The sequence below is a fragment of the Drosophila elegans genome, unplaced genomic scaffold, assembly GCF_018152505.1.
Source record: "Drosophila elegans isolate 14027-0461.03 unplaced genomic scaffold, ASM1815250v1 contig_149, whole genome shotgun sequence".
NCBI lineage: Eukaryota > Metazoa > Arthropoda > Insecta > Diptera > Drosophilidae > Drosophila > Drosophila elegans.
In genome coordinates this window covers 20,077,009-20,100,305 of record NW_024545513.1, presented here as the reverse complement: position 1 = coordinate 20,100,305, position 23,297 = coordinate 20,077,009, and the positions used below count along the sequence as shown (strand labels likewise).

The 23,297-nt window shown below is 36.2% G+C and overlaps 2 protein-coding genes and 1 long non-coding RNA gene across 3 annotated transcripts; 1 reads left to right on the top strand and 2 right to left on the bottom strand.

Annotated features, from left to right (window-relative positions):
• Positions 1-3,921: 3,921 nt before the first annotated feature.
• LOC108138471 lies at positions 3,922-4,606 on the bottom strand. The gene has a single exon (XM_017260680.2). It carries the CDS (start codon positions 4,491-4,493, stop codon positions 4,191-4,193), a length of 303 nt encoding a protein of 100 aa, XP_017116169.1. The 5' UTR covers positions 4,494-4,606; the 3' UTR covers positions 3,922-4,190.
• A 14,620-nt stretch (positions 4,607-19,226) lies between these two features.
• On the bottom strand, positions 19,227-20,095 carry LOC108138482. The gene is made up of 3 exons (XR_001774126.2): positions 19,909-20,095; positions 19,685-19,844; positions 19,227-19,622 (listed from the first exon to the last, which is right to left on the bottom strand). It is a non-coding gene; the product is annotated as an uncharacterized LOC108138482 (long non-coding RNA).
• Positions 20,096-21,265: 1,170 nt separating this feature from the next.
• Positions 21,266-22,656, top strand: LOC108138458 (ras-interacting protein RIP3). Its single transcript, XM_017260661.1, has 2 exons — positions 21,266-21,443; positions 21,644-22,656. The coding sequence occupies exons 1-2, from the start codon at positions 21,430-21,432 to the stop codon at positions 22,314-22,316; spliced, it is 687 nt and encodes a 228-aa protein (XP_017116150.1). The 5' UTR covers positions 21,266-21,429; the 3' UTR covers positions 22,317-22,656.
• Positions 22,657-23,297: the final 641 nt, after the last annotated feature.

Here is a 23,297-nt window from a genome sequence, read left to right as displayed (position 1 = left end):
TTATAAAATTTAAAAATGTTTTGAATGACTTTAAGATATATAGTAATTATTCAAAATGTAAATGATATTTAAGTATTTTTTCTAGTGCATTTGTGGGTGAGTTTGTGTGGTGCAAGCAGTGCTGTCGCCTTTCTGTCCCTTTTGCGCATTTCTTACTCGCTTCAATATTTTATAATTTAATTTTTTTCCTTCCCCCTATTTTTTTATATTTTTTTTTTGGTTGTGCCACGCACATGACGACCATCGCTAATCCTTTTGCCTCACATATACTCTAAAAAAAATCACACACACTTGCTCTGCTACATCTTTCATTATGTAAATGCACGCTTTACACATTTTTTTCAGATGCACTGTCCACTCTGGGCAACCCCCCATCTCACAAGCCCCATTTTTTAGCATATTTTTTATTTCCCAACTTGGGATTTTCTCGTGTGTGGGTTTGTATGTCTATATGAATAAAATATATACTCTACACACATACACACACACACCACACACACAAATGTAACTGGTTAAGTACATATGTAACTTGCTTTCGCCGTCTCTTCTACTAATTTTCATCTTCTACTCCTCTTGGCTTGATTTTTTTATGGTTCCACCCACTCCGTCCTCTATTTGCCATTTCAACGTGTTTTATCGCGTTTTAAGAGCAGTTTTTAAAAATTAAAAGCACGTCCTTAGTCCACATTTGGTCAACAGCTGCTGTCCAAGATGGAAAACCCATTCACCCACAGCCTTCCTTAGTACTTCTCTTTTTTTCCACTGGATTTCCATACGAATAACCGTCTACTGAAGCTGGATTGTATCTATATATTTACGGAAACTATTAAGATTGAATACATCAGGGCTTTAGGTTTAGTAAGTAAATGTAAATAACTGAACCTGGATGTTTTGAAAACTCAAATAATTATATTTAATAACATTTTAAGCTAAACATTTTACCAAATCAAGCATTTTGAAATTATAAAATATTATAGTTCAATATAAATATGTTTTACTTGATAGCCCACTTAGATTTTCAGCATTGAATACAATATATAAGGATTTAGGGCTTAACAACTTTACAAAACATAATCAAATTCCTTAAGATAACATATATGTTTTGCAAATTCAAATACAATTGTTTAGACAAACTTTTTAACTTACTATTTTGCCAAATCGAGGACTAATATCTGTTTATATATGCAATTATTGAATATTTAGCTTCATTATTTTGCAGGATAGTCAAGCTTATTCATCAGCATCGAAGTTTAAGATTTTGTTAATAAGTGGGTAAAGTTAACTGAAATAATTGTCCTTCCAGAGTGTTTTGCCAATTAAAATACATATTAAAGGGGAAATTTTCCGAATTAAGGGCAAATATTGTTTTCGATTAGAAACTTATGATCAAATGTTTAATTGGTAGCATGTCCTGATCATCAGCATTGCTGATCTATCCATCGATTGCCATTTATAAATTTAATTTTATTCATTTTTCAGAATTTTAAAATGTGTACGTTTGGCTTTTTAATTTAGGTAACGTTTTCGCAACGAAGATTGTTCTAGCAGATAAATAGGCACTGCAGTTATTGCTGTTTTAACTGCCTGCCACAAAATGCCTTTGCGGCTGGCATAAATTTAGCAGCTAATCATAGAAAAAAGAGACTCAACTTACTTATCCAGCGAAGGCCATAAAAGTGCGCTAATGTTAACCCGTTGCGTTGGCTCCTGTTTGAATTACAACACCCCCACTCACATGCGAGGGGTTAAGGCGGCGTTATGCTGTTGGCATGATAATTTAATTACAGCTCTGGGATTGGGTTTTGCGGCAAAGGCGGCATCAATCTGGAGCTTAGACAACACAATCTTCCACATGTGTATATGGCATCTTCATCTTAACACCTTTTGGCCAACCTTCGGAGTCAGATAAAAAGGTGTACAAGCGAAACCTTGGAAATCACTCCCGAAGTGGGCGTCAAGGAGTTTACTACGGATGACTATTGAATGCTCTGGGTTGATAGATATATCTAGAATTTAAACTAGATTTTAGTAAGCAAAAAATACATTTAACAACCATAGCCATTTGATTTAAGTTTTTGGTGTTGTAAAATGGCCTTAAAACATTTCTCATACCACATGTATGCCAATTATACAAAATTTCTATAATGTCAACAGTACGTATGAGTGATATACAGACCCTAAAATGCATTCGTTTTTACAAAATTGTAACGGGAACCAAAAAGCGGAAAGCAGAGTACTTGATAATATCTAAAAAAGTTTGGTTTTTGAGTATGAATTATTTGTAAATGCAAAGAATCTACATAAGAAGTTTGAGAATCGCATAGAAAGCCTCTGTTAAAGGAACATCATTAGAACATTGAAAATTGCATAGAGAGGCTATTACTATAATATGTTACATTTAAAAAATCGGTTTTTAACAAAACGAAAATCAAATTATTTTCACAAGATTTTAAAATAAGCTTTAGTATTTATTAGAACTGGATGGATACCCTTACAGCACCTTAAATAGCCCATATCTTCTGTGGGAGTCTTCCTGCGTTGTCAGGGTATAATTATATATTAAATTAAGCCATTTGCATGCGCGTATTTTTGGGCGCCCCCTTCTTTTTGTGGCCGGGCTGTGTTGTAGATTATTAAAAATTATGTCTCACAGTAGGACATGCAATGCTGGCAACCCTTCCCCCACATGCCACATAGGCCACATTAACGTGCCTGAGATAAGGAGCAGGCAGCAGTTGCAAAAATTGTTTCATTTTTTTTCTCTTTTTTTTTGGTGGGGGGTTTGAAACCCCCTGACATTTATTACTGTTGCTGTTGTTGTTCTTGTTGTTGTTGGGCCAACGCAAATCCACGCAAAAATTATATTTTGACGTTTGTCAGCGGTTGGCGGCGGGGAAATAAAGAGGTGGGATATGCGAGCCAGAGAAGCCTACATGGCAAAAAGATAAAGAAGCAGAACAAGAAAATGCAGAAAGCGAAGGGGTGTTTGGGGGCACAAGGGCAGTGGAGGGTTAACCCTAACCCTAAAACGAACGAAATGCACTTTGGGGGTCTGGGGGTCGAAAGCTTTGCCAATGCCCTACAGTCGTGATATTTTTAGTTTTCAAGGGTTATCAAAACAATTGAAAAATTGTTGAATAGAAACTTATTAGTTTGCTTAAAAATTTGATAAATTTAAAAGATTTGAGATAGTCAGAAAGAAACTATAGGCAATTTTTTGCAACACAATTTTTATATTTGGTATACTAAAATTGTATTTATTTTGACTTAATTTTTAGAAATTATACTAAGATACTTGTTAAAACTAAAATGTCTTAAGAATGTATTATAATGAATTATATCATTGAGCTCTTAGTCCACTTCGTTCTATCTAACTATAAAGTTTATAAATTAAACTAAACTCTATAAGTTATGTTATTAAAAGTGAGGCACATCAGGTGCTCTATTTCCGTGCAGGGCAGTTTCACCGTCCAGAAAACTCATACATGACGGTGGCAACTCTGGCTGCACTCGTACCTTGGGGAGGTCGCCTCGTCCGAGATTTGTTTAACTAAATTTATATTCTAAATGCCGTCTGTCCTGTGGTTCTGCCGGGCTTTTTAGCCCCTTTGTTTTGTCTCTGTCTCTCTTTCTCTCTTTCTGTGACATAAGCCGCGCTGCTTAGTTTTAAAAACTTATTTTAATGTTGGAATTTAATTTTTTTGTTGCGCTTTTTGCCATTGTTGTTGTTCCAGTTTGCAGCGTCGGCCTTTTGCGATTTGGGCCCGGCCAGATGTCCCAACTCCACTCTTAATACATTTAAATTGCTCGCCGTGTGGAATGGTGTCCAAAGCCCTGGTAAATATAACGCCATAGTGTTGGATGGTTGTGTAACAAAGTGAATAGTACAAACCAAATTGTAAAAATCAAGAGCTTTAGTAATTGTAAGGGTATTCAAATCTGTATTTTTAATTAATTTAAATAAATAAACCATTTTTGAGTTCATATATAAAACATCTTCGGAGCACAGTCAATACACATGTTTTTCATGGGATTTTCATGGGATTACAACCATTTGTGGAACCTAAAATCGAACACACTTGCAGTTTTTATTTAAGGACTTTACAAGTGGACGAGAGTAGTAGTCGCAGTATAGATATGACTTGGTTGCACCAGTCTATTATCGCTATTATCGTATTTAAAAATGTGAACTAGGCCCGTTTCTTCAGGAGTCGCAAGGCTCGTTGCCAGAACTTCGGAATCGCCAGTCTTTGTCGAAGGTCCTGCAGAATCTCACCCATATTCTGGGCTTTGTTGTGCGGCGGCATTGGCAGCATGGCATCATCGGGGGCGATTTGAGGACCCCGATAGGATTCGACGACAGCCCGACGGACTCGTAGAGTTGATGACGACATGTGCGGCACCGGCGAAATGGGTTCGACCATCCTACCCACATACTGCTGGGCGAAGTTAGTTTTGATCTGGTTCTGGTTTTGGTTCATCTTCAACGCCATAATGCAGTTGCTTGCAAATTTGATCGAAGAAAATATATACAAAGAAATTTATTGTTGATTTTTTTTTTTTTTTTTGTTTTATTTCCTGCCTATCGTTTGCCGAGCCAGCTGTAACTGAACTATATTCAAAAGATCAAAACTTAAGAGCTTGACAGGTAACTTAAGTAAATCGCAATGGTTTCTACGTTTACTCCGAGTATTAAAAACTTTTAGCTAGATAAAGTGTTTGAGGATCACATAGAATAGTTCACTAAAGAGTGTGAAAGTTTTTTTATATGAAGTATGTTCTTAGCAAATAATAATTAATGGTTAAAGCTGAATACATTTTACAATTTATTCTCAGTTCCTATCATGTTTTATTATAACAATGCTATTCCTGGCCTTTTTGATTTCATTACGCTATAGTTTGTTAGATTTTTATAGTTTTGACCTAAACAAATAGGCCAACAACGTAAAAATCGTTCAAACAAAAGGACGATGGTTGGGGGGGTGCGGTTGAGTGGTTGAATGGGTTAGCATGGCATTCGGGTTCATAAATTTCAAGCACAGGACGCTGTTTGTCCGCTGTTTGCTGTGGATGCGGTAGTAAAATCGCAGCGGCGTTGTTGTTGGGTTATTTGCTAATCGTTGGCGGATTTTGAGGTCGCTTTGCACTAAACGATTTGATTTCTTAAAAGGGAAAAGATTTGGCTTCGGCTATGATGATATTCCTCTGAAAAACTCTAAGAGTTTTCAGCTAATTTAGGACATAATTTGTTCTTAATTCTGTCATAGACGTAAAGATATTACAAATTCTTTAAATATTTCGGTAAATGTTTGAGGGTAATACTTATATTATTATTTTATATTTTTGTAAAAAAATATTTTGTGTGTGCAGGGTAAGGCTTCTAAAAATGGAGTCTAAAAAAATGCTATACAAATATAACCTTTTTAAACAGAATTTTTGTCCATCAATTTTGTCTTACTTTGATCGGCTTTTTAGTGATTTCAATCTTCTGGACTAAAAAAGGTTTTGTCAGTATTATATTTTAATTTTTACAACTCTTGTATATTCCAATATTTTGAATGTTGGATCGTGCAGTGGGGCCAAAAGTCTGCTGGCATTAGCTAAGCCTGCATTTCTTTTACTTCCATTCTTTTGGCGGTGCGTGTGTTTTTGATTTTTGCAGGCGGTTCACGGCAAACGGCAGAACGGAAGCGAAACAGCAACGACACCTTTGAGTGAAATAAATGATAATGGCCTCAATGATTATGCATCGGCACGTTTCTCATCGCGACAACACATACAGATACACACTCACACAATCAAAAAGCTGGGGGAAAGGACCCAGGATCCAGGCGCTCGCTGGTTTACCGTTTACCCGTTAGCTGTTTTCAGCTTTGTGGCTTTTCTTGTTGCTGTTGCTATATTGGGGCACTGAGAAAAATAAAGACCATTTAATTGTTTTTAATTTTCAAAATATATGAGCCTATGAGGAAGCTTAAATATTTTAAAGATTTAATTTGGTGAAATAATACTGATGTTACCTTTTTGTTTAAATATTAAAAGCATATAAAATAAAAAAATTTGATTAAAAAATTATTAATATTAATTTTGAAATTTATTTTTATAAAGTTTCTGTAAATGTTCATATTTATGTATACTATATAATCTTTCATATTAATATAGCTACATTATTTTAATCTATGTATATTAAAGTTCTTAACGATGTTGCTGCTTTATTTAAATATATTAAATGGCGAACAATTTTCAATTTTTCTTCGTGTTTCTGCGCTTTTACCACCATTCGCGCGATTTGCCAAACAAATTACAAATTGGGTTTAACTATTATTTTTTCGCTTGTTTTTGTTTGTGTATGTGCGAGTGTGCTGTTGTTGTTGTTGTTGTCGTTTTTTTCTGCTACCATCGCAATTTCCCTGGTCCAGTTTTGTTGTTGTTGTTGCTACCTTTCTGCGGTTTTCCCCTTTATTTTTTATTGTTGTTTGATTTTCGCGGTCGCGCGTTTGGCTTTTCATTTCATTTAACACGCCCGCCAATGTTTTTGCGGCGTTGGCTGTGTCAACAAATCGCAAAGGCCCCCTTTTTTGGCCCCGCCCCCTTCCATCCACCTTAAACCCATGTTAGAAATGCATTAGAGTCTGTTTGGCAGGTGGGTTGATATTTTTTTTGGGGGGTCTTGTTTTCGGGTCCGTAAAATATCAGCGGTCTAGTTAAAAAAAAAAAAAGGTTTAGAAAAAAAAGGTGGAAAAATAAGCCCTTGTTTGTTGATATTATTCGAGACTTTGACTGGTTAAAATAAATGGCAGGAAGTCAACGTTTAAATGGGGTAAAATAAATGTATGCCTGGGCAGTAATGATAAAGTTGTCTTTAAATATAAATAAAATTTAAAGATGTCTTAGCTAATTACATAGATCTGCAAAACCTGACATAGTTTTAAAGATATAATATTGAAAAAATGTTTTTTTTTATTTATTTTAATTTATTAATTAACACAGAAACTCCGAAAATAATATATAATAATTTACCAAAGTAAACTCTCAATGGTAAAAATGTCCCTTTAAAATTCTAGTAACAAATTATAATGTTGTATAGCTTAAGATATATTATGTCTAATTTGCCATGTTCCTCGAGAAAACATCAGCTAAAACCGCACATCTACTACTATTAATCTCCAGTTTCAGCGAACTGAAGTCAAATTTTTAAAAAAATGCAAACAAATATATAAAAAGTATAGTAATTTGCGCATTTAATTAAAACTATGATAAAAGCATGCAAAATATTTCACAAACTGGCAGACCAAGTGCTGTATAGCACTTACGTACTTACATATCAGATGGAACATATAGGGCAAAATATAAAAAAAAAGCAAACGAAGCGAGGAAAATAAATGAGTGGGGTAATGGAGAAAAAAAGCGGGGGAAGAAATTAAAATAAAAATTGCTCATAGCGAAAATCTTGCGCTGTAATTACATCATTTATGCAGGACGAATATGTCGTTTTGTTCCTCGCCTTCAGGACAACAAAAAAAAGAAAACAAAGCCACATAGATGTGTGTCCTGCGCGCTTGCATGTGTGTTGGTGGCTGGCGGCAAATGCCTTTCAAATAAATACGAAACGGTCAGCGGAATAATAATCAGCAGTCGGGTCTCAGTGTCTCAGATATATATGGGAGATATATCGCAGTGACAGGGCGACACGTACCGCCAACCAAAGGGGAAAATAGTGCTAAATGGGGGGAAAATGGGGGCAAAGAATACCAAAGTTCCACGAGAATAAAACGGAGAGATCAGCATTTTGTTAACTACAACCAGGAAACGGATATGTGCATGAAAATAAGGGATTTAAGAGGCAAAAGAAATGCGGCATACAAAAGCCGAAGGCAGATATTTAAACTGAAGGATAAATATTTTATTATATTAATCAGTTTCCAAGTTCCAAATGTATTATATATAATATATTTCTTACCAATTGAAAAACACAATGCAAATATAAGAATTCTACAACCCCTTAAAACATCTATTCATTAAATAAAATGTTTTTGAAAAATATAGTGCCTTGAATCAACTGCTTGTCATGTTTGCATAGTTTTCCTGGTACTGCTTGCACTCAGGACCTAGACTGCTTGCGTCCGGATGCCAACGCTGACCGTTGGGGGGCGCTACACTCATTATTAACTGCTGGTACCACGCCCACCCACCGCCTTCTTTTCGGTCGGCACACATTTAATATGAGAAAATGGTTTCAATTTTTTATACGCTCACTTTTCTATGCTTTGCTAAACACACAAAAAACGCATAATGCTCAAGAGTGTCCAGTGCATCGCGGGTTGGGGGCAACTAGGGGTTAAGGCGGGGGTCTATTCGTGCTGATGTCGCTGCGATACTTCCGCCAAAGTGGCACACAGTTTCAGAAAAAATATATTATATTATATATCAGCGTTGCGATTGCTGTCCGGTTGTCCGCAGTTCCTTCTCATTTATTTTTTTAAAATTTTTTTTTTGTTTTTTGGTAACGTGTACAACCGAAAATAATGTACGAGTATTATGGAAAAAATGGTATATATCAGAAATAGATGCATGTGTGCATACATATATAGCCCGTCGCATATGAATGTAAAAGAGCACTAATTTTGTAAGGACACGCGCTCCCTTGGACGGACAACGGACAACTCACGTAGCAAGCCGGAGAACGCAAGGTGCACTGCGAAAAGTTGCGGTATAAAATAATTGTTCTACGCCTTCGATCGCCTTGAACTTAAAAATAATTTGTTGGTGCCACCGAACCGGTTTTTCAGGATATCATAGCAGGGCACACGCCAGATGGATAATCGGATATTAATCCTTAAATCTGAATACACAATTATTGAGAGTTTTGTATAACATTTTAAATTGAAAAACAAAAAGTAACCCGAACGTAAAAATTATAAATAAATTATAAATTATATACCACAAACTTTAAAAGAATGCCAAGAGATCTGATTTAAATTGCCAAAGTCACCCTTACCATCCATTTTTTTTTCCAAGTGCAAAGCGAAGCATGTGGCACATAAGTAGACGTCGACTAGGACGATGACATAAAAACGCCGGTCTAAAAAAAAGGAGCACCAGGCGCACTCACATTCAGTTGCGTATGCTAAATGGCCAGCGGCCCTGGGTTTGGTCATCGTCATCTCTCTCGGTGGCGTACAAATGACGGCTTCCGCTTGTGCATATTAAGCGTGAAGGATAATAATTTTACACACACCACCCACAGTCCACACAGAAAGTAAACCCCGCCCCCCTCCCCCCTCAATTTTTTTTCGGTTAACAAAAATGGGTATTAATATTACTTATGGTTAAATATACGCGAGCGCTTCGCGACGTCTGTCTGCGGTCCTTGCGGAACAGGAAGAGACTTTGCTGAGGAAGATAAGTGGGATGTCGGGAAGAAGTATGCAAATAGATAGTAACTCCCCATAAAAAATGGGTACTCTTCATTTGAGTCCAATCATTTGAATATGCTAACAGTTTTCACTGAATTAATATATTAAGACAGATAATCCCACAGGAACTTCTAGTTTTTTAAAATCATGCATAAATGTATCTAAAACTTTGCAGCAAAAAAATAATTTTCGTATTTCGTAATAAAACCATCGGACTTTCGGATTCAAAATATATTGCTGTACACTTTTAGACACATTTATAAGTTTATTTATAAAACCCTAATGAATTTCAAACTCTCTATGCCATACAATTCATTTTGGGATCGTATTTATAGTTCTATATATCTTAATAATAAATAACTAAGACTTTTTATATTACGAACTGCAAGAAAAAAAATAAAAATTAAACTACGAAGACTTTGTCACCACTGATTGTTCTGTTAAATACTGTACAATTATTATTATCACTAGTAAGAACTTGGTTAAAGTTTTTTATACAATTTGAAATCAAATAACCAAAAATTTCAATTAACTGGGATGGGAATATTTTATCGCCAGGTACAGTTGTGTCTGAAAATATCAAGGACTGTCTTGGCCAAAATTCCGTCAAGTGGAAATCAAGCCTTCCTCCTGTTGCTGCTGTTTAACCAATTCGAAAATGCTGCAGCTAATCACATACAATTCAATTCGTTTTAAAATTTCAACTAATTTCCATTTCAATTAACTTGCTAAAATGTAATTTAGCAGGACCAGCAGGCCAGGACGAACCCATCTAGTATCCAGGTGGTGAGCTGGCCGAAAACCGCGTGCAAACCGTTCGGAAGGAGCATGACCGACTGAGGACGAGAAGTCAGGACGAAAAGGACCTTGTTGCAGCGCTGACAGACGGTTACATGCACAGAAACACATGTGCTCAAAATAATAGTTTTTTTTAGCAAAAGCACTAAAATTTACATTTTTGAAAATTAAATTTCAACCACGTTCTAAAATGATACTCACAAAAGTTAGCATTTGATATGAAATTTTACTTTGGAATTTCAAAATATTCTCAATATTATAAATATACCATTAAGAATTTTAAAACTCCTTTTGAATTCACTAATGATTCTATTGTTTAAAATACAAACATATTTTTGAATCACCTATTTTTAATTTTAACTTGGTTTCTCTAGATATCAAAGTATATATTTTGTTAGTTTCTTTTATTGAGTTTTGCAGTTTTTTAATGACGAGTTTATATACGGTATACGATGTGATACAAATGAAATACTTTTTTCGATAATAAGGAATTTATTTTTGAAGCAGTCCTAAAGAATATGACATTTTTTAATTTTTAAGTCTAAATACTATTATTTTGACCACAACGAAAGTATACACATAGCTGAAGGCAGAAATCTGTGCGGTTGGTATGCGCTCAAAATCGTAATTGGACTACAACTGTAAAATCAAACAACTGACTCGACGGACAGCCTGAGTGGGTGGTTCTAGTGGGTGCTGCGAGTGGGTGGTTGTAGTGGGTGGAATGGGTGGTGGCTACTTGTTCGGACGGACAGGTGCAGCAAACTGCCGCTACCACATTTCTCCCGCTTTCTCCCACTGATTTCACTGCTGCTCACTGACGAACCTGACAAAGGCATAAACGAATCATGCACATGGCTGAATTTTTGCCACAGCCGACCAAGAAATATACTGATCGACCCTCGAATGTCCTCGAGATTAGAAAATATAATCAAGAAATTCCTTAATATAAATAAAATTCATTTATGCTAAAAGCAGCAGTATAAATAAAACTGTAAATACTTGTTATTAATAATACGACTACAATTGTAAAGTCAAGAAAATGAATCGTGATTATTTAATAATGAATATTATTGAATTTAACGAAAATCAAGGCTTAGATTATAAGCCTATTTATTTTAAATGTTAATAATTAAAAAAAAAAAATAATTACGAAATATAGGAATGTATTTTGAGCATATCAAAATCTCTTCTAAATAGATATACCCGAAACGACATGAAAAAAACGGATTTTGAAATCTGAAATTCATTTTATTTTACCTGTAGTTTTATTTTCAGACTTCTCCGGCGCAACAGTTTGAAAATTGGTATTTAGTTGCGAACTCAGTGTTTTCCACTGATCAACAAGCAGTTTAAGGCTCGAGTAAGCAGTCCAGACAGGATAATTCCCACAGTTTCGAATGGCAAAGCAGGGCAATTTCAATAAATCAACAAAATTTTGCAAATAATTCAAAAATTTGTCTTCAACTCATTTGCGAGCACATTAAAATGCACATTTCACAATTACGAAATTTATGAATCCTTTGTGTGTGTCTGTCTGCCCTTCTCCTATCCCTTTCGCGCTTATGTATATTTATGCCAGAAATTCACAAAATAAAAAAGAGATAGAAGCTGAGGGAATGGGGGCCAAAAGTTTATTTAAGCGTTAAAATGAGCAAAGCAAAGTCTTGTGCAGGTGAAATTTTACGTGTAATAAATTTTTTGGCTTTGCCCAGAATGTTACCACGAAAATTGGCGGGCGTTTTGAGGGGTAAAAAGGACATGGGGGAAGGATAGTCCCAGACGCAACAACGGATGCGAACGTCCGCCAAAGTTTCGAACGACAAATTTGAATGCGGCTTGGCTCAAGAAGCGAAAATAAATGTCGAATGGTGACCTCAACAAAAAATGCAGGGTTTTTTCAGAATCTTAATATTTATGAAATTAAACTTCACCTTAACCAAAAACTGGAATTGAAAATAAACTACACACAGAATTAAAGTATACTAATTAATTAAATACTAAATTATATAACCCCTATATTTTAATATTTCAATTCTATACCGAAGAGTCTAAAACTGTAGTCTTAGGACTAAATTTTAAACCACATAAATTTTATTTTGATACTTCCCTGGTATTAATTTTTCATACTTATTCGTTTAAAATTCATTTAATAAAAGTTTAGTTCCTTTGAAAATTTTTTCTCGAAACCCTAACCCTGGTTTTTTCTGGTGCCAAATGTTAGCCTCGACACAAAAACCTGGTTTTTAATTTACCTTAAACCATTTTTAATACCAATTCGTAATCTAACAATTACTCTCTTATTTTATTATATTTTAGGTAACTCAAATACAAATACACAAATTTAAGGCTTAACTTATATACCTTAATACATAGCTCCTTTACTTTAAATGTTTAGGATTTAAAGACACAAGATGGCTTTTAAGTTTTAAATATATATATATATACAAGTCTTGGGATTCAAATTTATTGCTATTTTTACCATAAGAGTTCTTAGGTGTTTAATCAACTTTTTTGGAACACGAGGTCACCACTTTGTAGCACAGGTACAGTTGTCACCATTCGGTGTTTTTGAGTTGGCTGCCTTGTCTTTGGCTCTCCCAAAGAAATATGAAAAGTCAAAGTTTCCACGGCGCTGGCAACGACAACACCAGCAAGCAATGACAATGTTTCCGCTGCGAATAACTTTTGCCCAAGGATTTATACATAGTACATAGTTGAGCGAGTGGGAGAAGAAGGGAGCAGGCTGGCCAGGATCTCCTGTTGGAGCTGGGCTAAAACCGAGTTGTCATAGAGACCCGGCAAAAGGAGTTGAGTGGGGGGATGGTGATACAGATCCAGATCCAGGATCCAGCGGACTACGTGTGCCCGCCTCGAAAGCCATTTGTGCTTAATTGCGTGTAGGGCAACTAATGAGCGGAGTTATATACCCAACCAGGAGTCGTAACTGGCGGCAAGGACACCCGGAGACACCCGGGGACACCCGACTGTTTATAATTTTTACGAAGTGAAGGAAGCACACGGCGGCTCGCACTCCTGCGCCTCGAAAATTTATTTGTAGCGCTGCGAAAATATTTATATTTTCTCTTCTTCAAATAAAATGTAACATTAATTTGCAAACGAGCGAGGGTATGGTAGTATGAGGCGACGTTTTCTGAACTTTGTGCCGTTTGAATTATGCGTGCCAAAGGGTTTGCCAGCTTACCGGCTTGCCAGCCATTGCCAGTGAGTCTGCTGAGAGGCCATTAAGCGCGAATTATATTGGCCGAAAAAGTGCTGTAAATTGCCAGACAAATGACTCGCCAAGGTGTTAATATTGATCACGATTAGGGGTTCGTTTCAAGCCCCTAAGAATTGTCAAACCTTAAAGGGCATTACAACTTATGACTGTTTTTAAAATGAAACGAAACGAGGTAAATCGTGACGATCGCACCTTTGACAAACAAAATATCTGATATCATTGTTTGTGATTCGACTAAATAAAAACACTTTTTAAATTTTTCCATTCGGATATTAAAGCCTCACTACATGTACTGCCATCCATAATGATATAGTTAGATTTAAAACAAATTCAAGTACATACAGATCTAAATAAAAACAATTTAAAATGCTAAAAAAATGTTATGTGTTTTGTTATTAGTCTGTTAAACCGAATCACTAGAAAAACCTCGTCATTATGAATTTATCATAAAATTTCCAATCGACTGGCTTTATAAAATGCAACCAAAATTCATTGGACATCCGGATTTTAATATATATATAGTGGCAGTTAGCCAGATAGTTAAGACAACTTTATCATATATTTGAAAACCGAAGCGATGTACGTACGTTTTCGCCCAAATATATGGAAACTAGTTAACAGCGAGCATGACTGTACCAAAAATGGCGACGATAGGAGCAAAAAACAAACCAATGTACCCGCCCAGATCCCAAAACTTGCGGTCACTGATTCATGTGACCCCCATCCCGATCCGGGACTCGAAAAAAATACTGGCTACACGCATAATGACCGAGGATGGGGGCTTAAGCAGCTGCTGCCAACTGGAACCTTCTTACGAATGTAATTTTTATTTACACAATTTTAAGCTAATATAACGTTCGAGCCACGCCCCAGAATATCCGAGCCGGAATACAAGAAAAAACAGAAGCTGAAGCCTGAAAAAGAACAAGAGGAACAGGACGGCGACAAACAAAACGCAAGCCCGGAAAAAAAAAAAAATAAACGACAGAGAATTTGTCCCAAAAAAGGATTAATGAAATAAAATTATCTCTTTTTCGGCGTAACGTGTGCCACTGGCAAAGGGGAAGTGCGGGGGTGTAGAGACTTGTAATTCGCCACCCTCTTTCTTTTTTATTATAATGCCTATTTTGTCACAGGAAAAAATTTGTATTAAATTATAACAATTTCAATCATACTAGTTATAAATATATTAGTTAAACTTTATTTCCAGAAATTTACTCTTGAAGAAAAGTGTGTATTTAAAGATAGAACAGACTTCACACTTCTAAATATTTTATAAAATATTTAAAGACACTGACTTAAAAAGTTGTGTAAAGGTAAACAATGAAAAATAATTAAAACGGACTTCGGAACATAAAATGTTTTAGCGCAGAAAAATATTGTTTTCTAAAATTGATGAATAAATCAAATTTATAGATGCTTAAAATACTGTATAAAAATCTCCTTTAAAATACGAAAAACTTACGAATAATTGAACAGAGATATCCTTAAAAAATCGAATAAAAACTAATTATAAGAGCATTTTTTCAGTGTTTAAATTCTGTCTATTTCTTTTTCCATCGCCCTTATCCGTCCCGAACTCTTTTTCCTTAGCTGCGTGTGTTTTTTTAAGCCGAATTTTTTCGCGTAGTATTTGTCAGGGGTGTGGGGTTGATAAAGATGAGTTTTGGCGGAAGGAGGGGGGTTCTGGCCTCATCAAGTGGGAACACGTACAAATCTTTTGTGTACCGAGGCCTGCCCGAACTATATGGCCATCTCCCTCGCTTAAGTTTAACGTTCAAAGTGCGTGTCTCTGTAGATAAATTCGGCCTGCTCTTTTACTTTTTTTTTTGCCTTGCCCTGGTAATTCTCATATTTTAACATTTTTAAATGCATTCAAATTAAGCAGAGAGTGGAGGTTGAGCCTCAAAAGGGTTGCACACACAGAAAGCGAAGAAAAGGCGAAAGAAGATGGTTAAATTGCATATAAATAACAGGGGAGAAAAAATAACTTCTATTATCCAGCGCATTCCATTCCAGATGTTCCATGGATCGACGTTAATTTGTTGGCTTGGGGATTCTTTTTTGGGATAATAGAACAGCTGCTATTTAAGGTCACATACCTATTTAATTGGTTGGGCGGTGTAGTCATTTATATCTGGACCAATTCAATAAATTGAGTTTGGCTTCTGGCATTAGTAAACATTCTAATAAAAAGGATATCGTTTACTGGTTATTTTTCAATAATTCTTTTTAAATTCAGCAGTTTTTTCTTCCATCTACCTTGAGTTTTAAGCTATTATAATTAAGAATCTTTATGTTTATCCGAAATCCTTTCAAAGCCACCTCCAACCATTTCAATTCCCAGCCACGTCACCGAAAAATGTCTGAATTCCATTTTGGAATTAATTCAATTATGCACAAATGTCAAGATGAAAATGTGGTTGGATTGAAATTTTCGCTGACACATAATGGGTTAATGGCACGACGAATTCACCTGACCTCATCCTTATTTGGGGGCCCACTCACTCCGCACTCATTTGTCCAAAAATCTCGGAGGAGCTCCGACAAGAGTTGATCAAACAAAGGGCATAAAGATTTGAAAAACTCGCGCATCATTTCAGGCCACCAAATGGCCTCCAACCCCTTGTTACCACCTTACCTGCTCCATTTCATGACCTTTCCACCTTCCTATGAAACAGTGATGCTCATTTTAAACTCAAACAGATGTAAAAATGGAAAAAAAAACTATTTATAAGTATATATATATTTACAAAACTATTTGAATACATTTTGAAATCACCTATAAAGATTTCTTCTAATATATTATGGAACAACAATTTATTTTTGACCTAAATTTGCAATCAATGTTCTAATTTTCATTGCCTTAAGTTTTCTGTGCCATTAGATGTATTGGTAAGCAAATATAACGTTAAAACCATTTCAAAGTTAAGAGATACAAACGCGAATTCTTTAGCATAAGGTGACGTTTGGCATCCCTGATATCATCCGATCTTTCCTACCACCTTACGTTTCCCCTATCCACCCCCTTTGTGCTCCCCAATTCAGCTTCTTAAGTCGAGTCCTTGGCTCTGGCTAAATGAAATACATAAATGTCATTCATTCATTTATGCAAAACTTGTAATAATGACAATCGTCTTAGCCAGCGACACGATGGAAACTCAGGGATAAAGAAGTAAAGATGTAGCTCTACGAAGTCGCCCTTAACCCCCTAAAAAGCCACACCCTTTCGCTGACGAGGACCAAAAATCCACGCAAAATATAATGTAACACAAAGACACAAAAACAAAAAAAAAGAAAACAAAAGCAAAAACGCAAAAACCAATGAAAATGAACCAAAATGAAAATGAAAATGAAAATTTTCTGTTGACACCGAAAGATTTTCATGGCAAATGGCTGTCAAAAATTTTGTGTGTACGCGCGCGAAAAATTTTTCTGCCAAGGTGCGATGGTTTTCCACAGGCCCTTCGTTACCCCCTACTCAGCCCCTTACTCAGCCGCTTACCCAGCCCCTTACCCCTTGAAAGACTCATTCCTTACCCCTTCCTCAGCACCTTACCACGTTGTTGTTGGGCGGTAATAAAATTCTTAATGTGCCATTAAATCCTTCCACTGGCAACGTCATCAGCGCGTCATGACTTTTGTCGTCGCCAAAAGACCAAAGAAGGTAGAAGGCGGGGAGTCCGGAGGAATTGGAATATGGCAGGGGGTACTTGGACCTCCTCCGACTGAAGTTGCCTTGGAATTCCGCCAGGCGAATGGGGAAAATCTAACGAAAATGTTCGCTACGAAATGGCACGTAAATAAATTGCAAAGATTTGTCGTACTCTCTTCTTTTCGGCAGTAGAAAAACCCCCACGATTTCCACCTGCCTGTCTGTGTGGTTTTCTTGGTTGTCAGCGAGCCAACTGAAAAAGGACAACAAATGAGTTAACATTTTTGGTGGATAACAATTTTCATCACCACCGCCCGCCCACTGTCATTATGATTATTGTCATTTGGTTGAGGTGATTCAATGCATTTAGATTACATAATTAAGTTATATTCACCAAGAAAATGTTCCCTTTTGAAATGCCTGGTCAAAGATCAATGAAAGTTCTAGAAAGGGTTAGTCTTGTGCCAAAAATAATGTGATATAAGATGTCCATTTTTATTATTTTATTTTATGAGGAAATTTCTTTTTAATTCCATTGCTGACATATTGTTGTTATTTCTTAAAAAGGAACATTTTGAAAGCATGTTTGCAATTATCTTTATGGTTGTAAAACAAACCGCTTCTCGCTTTTAATATAATTAACATGAATTTTTATTTTAAATCATATCCCTTAAAAAAACGTTAGAAAATGTTTCATTTTCAATTGAATTAAACACATTTTTTTCGTGTACAACTGTAACTGCAAGGTCCTCAACCTCCTTTTTTGAACATATGTACCATTTTAAATTTTTATTCTTTTCTGCCTCGAGAATTTCGATTGTTGGTGGCCGCCACGAGTGTTTAATATTTCCCCACAACAAAAGCGCCAGTTGGATGGCCACTTGTCGATATTTAACATAATTGTGCCATTGTTCAGCGCCCATGCACATATGCGAAATCAAAAAGAGTTCAAGTGTCAACGTTTAAGTCGAAGCAGGGTGGCTCCAAAGTACCGACTCAGGCAGTTAATGGTCGCCAGTAGTGCCCATGATTCGGTTGGGATTTTTCCAGGCGGATGTACCGCCACAAAATTGCATTTTCTTCAAGACCTGCTCCCTATAATTATACTCACATGCATGGGAAAATGCATATAAATAATCATTGCTTTGTTGTGGACTTGAGAACAAGTCAGTGTTCGTTGTTCACAAGGTTCTTGGTCCACAGAAAAATTAATAAAATTGTTTTGCACCAGAATGGTATTTAAAATGAAATTTAAAATGTTAATATTTAAATAATGTTAAGCTGAAGTTATATTAAAATTAAAAGTAAAACAATAAATATGTACATTGAGTTATTTTAAATACAACAAGAAAGCAAGTAAACATCGGCAAGCCGAAGTTCATATACCCTTGCAGATATTTCAAAAACTTAATACTCTTGAAAACGTTATAATTATGATTTACTTGTGTGTATGTTTAAAAACATTGAAGCTATAATGATTTGCAGCTTAATTATTCGATAGTTCCTATGGCGGCTATACGATTGTTCCTATGGGAGCTATATGCTATAGTCGTCCGATTTTAATGAAATTTAAACCGTAATTCTGAAATATTTAACCATTACTATATCTCGAAGAACTTACAAAAAAATAAAAAAACACCAAAGTTATAATTTTTTAAAATTTATTTTTCCGATTGTTCCTATGGGAGCTATATGCTATAGTCGTCCGATCCGGCTCGTTCCGACTTATATACTACCTGCAATAGAAAGACAACTTTTGGGAAAGTTTCATGCAGATAGCTTTAAAACTGAGAGACAAGTTTGCGTAGAAACGGACGAACAGACGGACAGACGGACATGGCTAGATCGACACGCCTAGTGATGCTGATCAAGAATATATATACTTTATAGGGTCGGAGATGATTCCTTCACTGCTTTGCAAACTTCTGACTGAAATTATAATACCCTCTGCAAGGGTATAATTATATAAAACAAATAATCTTTAAACTCCATTGATCGTTTTTTGAGCACTCCATTGACAAGTCAACCATTTATTTATTTCACCTTTTGTGTAGCCATTATATGTAAATAAAGTAAATAAATCTCAAAGGGGCGTTCTTAAGCTCCAGCAAACCAGCGACTTACTCTTAATTGCAGCTAGTTGTTGTGATTATTATAGTGGGTATCTGGAAATAAGCTGGGTATGCACAATTAGTTTGTGTTGCGCTAGAAATTTACTTCCCATTTTGTATTTAAATTATGATTTTTAAGTCGAAAGACTAATTTCAAGTGTATTCCCGGTATATCCCGGATTTTAAATGAAGACCATAGACAAGTTTTCTTTTTTGCCAAGTGTATTTTTGTAAGTGTCTTTGTGTTTACAAATAATTGTGCCGGACACGAAGAGCAGGGACAAGATCCTACAGAATTGTGGAGGGTGGGATGGCTTAAGTTTTAGTGGTGCAGCTCAGTAGTTGACTCCAGTATTCTCCTTGTTGGACATCTGTTTTTTGAACTTTCAAGTGCTTGCCATCTGGAATACAAAATATATAAATGTAAAGTATTTTAATAAATAATTGCTTGGTTACTACTCACCATTTGTCCAGTCGATAATTGATTGAGAACTGAACTGCACTGCAAGATACGGTTGATCCTCCATTCAACTTGTTTGCCATTCGGTTTAAGTGTTTAACAGGGAATTTGAAGTCTACGTTCTCGAGCCAGAAGAAAATATCAATATCATTCAGTCAGCAAGCTTTGAAATTTAATTCATATATTTAACATAGCAAGAAAAAGTTGCGTTAATATTATTTACTTACTCTATTGTTAACCACGTGTTTTGTCCAATCTCGTTTTATGTTTATTTGTTTGTTGGGTTTTGTTTATTAAGAAAGTGTTTTTCAAAAATGTTATTTAACACTTTATGCTTAAAACTAAATTTGGTTTTTTTTGTATTGTTCAGAAGGCAATTTCCTGTGTGTTATTTCCCCGACATGGTTGTGTATACTGAACTCTGTAGGGACTGATGGGTGTAAGTAGAACTCGAAATTAAAAGCATAGATAGTTTGATCAAGAAAAAAGGAACAAATTTGAAATTTTCAGAAAATGAAAAGCCGATTGGATCAGAATATGATGAGGACATGATAAGTCCATGTGGAATTTTCGAAGTCCTTTTATATGAAACCCATATCAATAAATACACTTAATTTGCTTTCACATAACTATAAAACAAGAAAGGGAACAGGCTTAAAATGCGATTCTGAAACTTCTTCAAACTCTATGGTATCTCCTAGTCGAGTCTACCCAACTCCCAAGGATAGCAACCTGTTGCTGCTGACTGGATGATATTGTTGTAATACTGGGCAGAGCCCCGGGGCAGTCTTTATTTTCTTGGGTTTCGCCTCTTGTTTTCCCGCTCTCTGGTTGAGGCTGCCACTCAATTTATTTGTCACCGAAATTTTAACCGTAATTCTGAAATACTTAATCATTACTATATGTCGAAGAACTAATAGAAAAATCTAAAAACAGCAAAGTTATAATATTTTTTGTATTTGTTTTGCGATTGTTCCTATGGGAGTTATATGATATAGTCGTCCGATTTTGATGAAATTTAAATTTATGTCGAAGAACTAAAAAAAAAAAATTAAAAAACAGCAAAGTTATAATTTTTTTTTTATTTATTTTTTTGATTGTTCTATATGTTATAGTCGTCCGATCCGGCTCGTTCCGACCTATGTACGTCTTGCAATAGAAAGACAACTTTTGGGAAAGTTTCATGCAGATAGCTTTAAAACTGAGAGACTAGTTTGCATACAAACGGACGGACAGACGGACAGACGGACATGGCTAGATCGACACGCCTAGTGATGCTGATCAAGAATATATATATTTTATAGGGTCGGAGATGTCTCCTTCACTGCGTGGCAAACTTCTGACTGAAATTATAATACCCTCTGCAAGGGTATAAAAAGGGTTATCTACAAGTATTAATTTCTAATAAACGATGTCTTTTGATAAGTAGGGCACCGAAAGAAATGGTTCCATTGCTTTTTAAAAAGGGCTATACTAAGAAAGAACACCAATTTTAAATTGTGAATCTAGTATGATATGAGATTGTTTTCATGGCTACACTTTCCTATCGTTGACTCTGGCTGGCTTTGATATTAGTGTTAGTTTGTCTTTTAAGTCGTTCGGTTGGGGCCCTGGATTTTTCTCATTCTACGCTAGGAATTTCCACCGGCAACATTAGAGCCAAAATCTTATAGTAAAATCTTTCCCTTAAATTCAAAATTTAACAATTTGACAATAAACCGTAGCTGATTTTAAAAAGCAAATACGAAATGTGTCTTAAAAGGTGAGTTTTTTTGCTGTGATTTTAAAGGACATGCAGCAAGATGGCAACATTGTATGCACATGGTCATTGCAGGGTAGCCATTATTTGTCAAAGTGGCAATACTGTGACAGAAAGTGGCAAATGTGGCCATTTGTGAAAAAAGTGGAATTTGTCTTACTGTCAATTTTGATAATAAAATTGAATTTTTTTGTTGCCCACAGAATCATGCAGCGTTCGCTTCGCCCTCAAGTGGCCGGGCACATTGTGCAACCGCGTTTCCACGGTATTATTGACGGCGCTTTTCGGACCAAATCCTCCAGTTCGTGGGGCCATGATGATGGGGGCCGCCCAAAGATGCCCAGGAGCGGTACACCGCAGGCCAGTGCCACATCGACGGTGAGGAGCGATGCGGGTTCATATTCGCGTGGTGCGAACGCAAGTGCTCTGGCGCGTCGCATCAATCGCGAGGATAATATGTGGCGTGATAGCAGCTACATCGATACGAAATGGCTACATCCCCACGATCCCTCGGCGTTTAGGCCGAATTTCAGTCAAACTGAGCCAACGTCACTGCGAAAGCAATTCATGCGCAGTCCCGATGAAATTTCCCGCGAGGTGATGGGTCGCGATTGGGAGGAAACCGTGAAGAACTATAAGCGCAGCAGTGTCATTGCCAGGGGCGGCAATCGAAACGAGTCGTGGCAGGCCAAAGACACCACTCGCAATCGTCAGCAACACTTGCATGTGATGCACATGCAACAGCAACAGGAGCAGCAGCAACAGCAGCAGCAGCAGCTGCAGCAGCTGCAGCAGCAGCAAAAGCAACAGCAGCAAAAGAACCAAATGCAACAGAAAAATTATTGGGGCAAGAACAATTATCCCAAGAATCAATAATCTCAACTCCGAAGTAAGCAAATAACATGTCAAACGAACTATGAATCTCTTCCTATATTAGGTTTACAAGTATATCTATATCTATACCCAGCCAAGCAGAATCGAAATAGTTCAAGCGATCCAGTATTCCGGTTCCTTCACAATTAAAATTTGTTCAATTCGTTCAGATGTCGAATAACAAAATATGTGATTCATCGCATATCATTATTTTTTTTTGCGCAAATCGATCATGTAAATCAAATCAGATTATAGAAGGAATATTAAGACGGTTTTTGGAAATGACATATATGCAGATCATAATAATATAGAAGTAAATAAAAATTAAGTATGTGAAAAACGAGTTGGTGGTTGAGTTTTTTATAGAAAGGCGGTGACTTTCCAATTATGGTGATATTAAACAACTATCTTAAAATGGCAAATGTGGACTTCATTATAACAAATACAGAAAATAGGTTACTGGTTGTTTGTCATTTCCAAAATAGCTTACCATGTAAATTTCCTACTCAATTTTCAATTTTCGTACTTACAAAAGGTTGCCGTATAGGTGACTTTATACCCAGGATAATCCCTCTGTGCTGAGTAAACCAATCATCCCCTTAATGCTCCACCAGGTGGATTACCTATGAAACAACAGCAGAAACAGAAGCAACATCATCATCATCATCATCATCATCATCATCGTCATCGTCATCGTCATCAGGCACGTCCGCTTCGGTACGCCCATTCGGTTATATTAAAACCATTTTTCGCTTATTACCAAAAAATTTAAATATTTTGAAAATAATAAACTGCGGGTGAGTTACTAAGTGGCAGCAGCGACGCCCACAAAAAAGCAAACAACGTCCCATTCCAAAGGCAAATGCTATTTGGATTGGGTTGAGGTGGGTTGGTGGAATGGTGGAATGGTATCGTCATCAGCATTTGGTATCATCAAAATGATGCCAAGCACGAGCTGCTCCTCTGCCCACCTTTAGCCCACAC

Coding starts and splice junctions, on each gene's coding strand:
- LOC108138471 (XM_017260680.2), bottom strand. CDS start 4,493: ATGGCGTTGAAGATGAACCAAAACCAGAACCAGATCAAAACTAACTTC.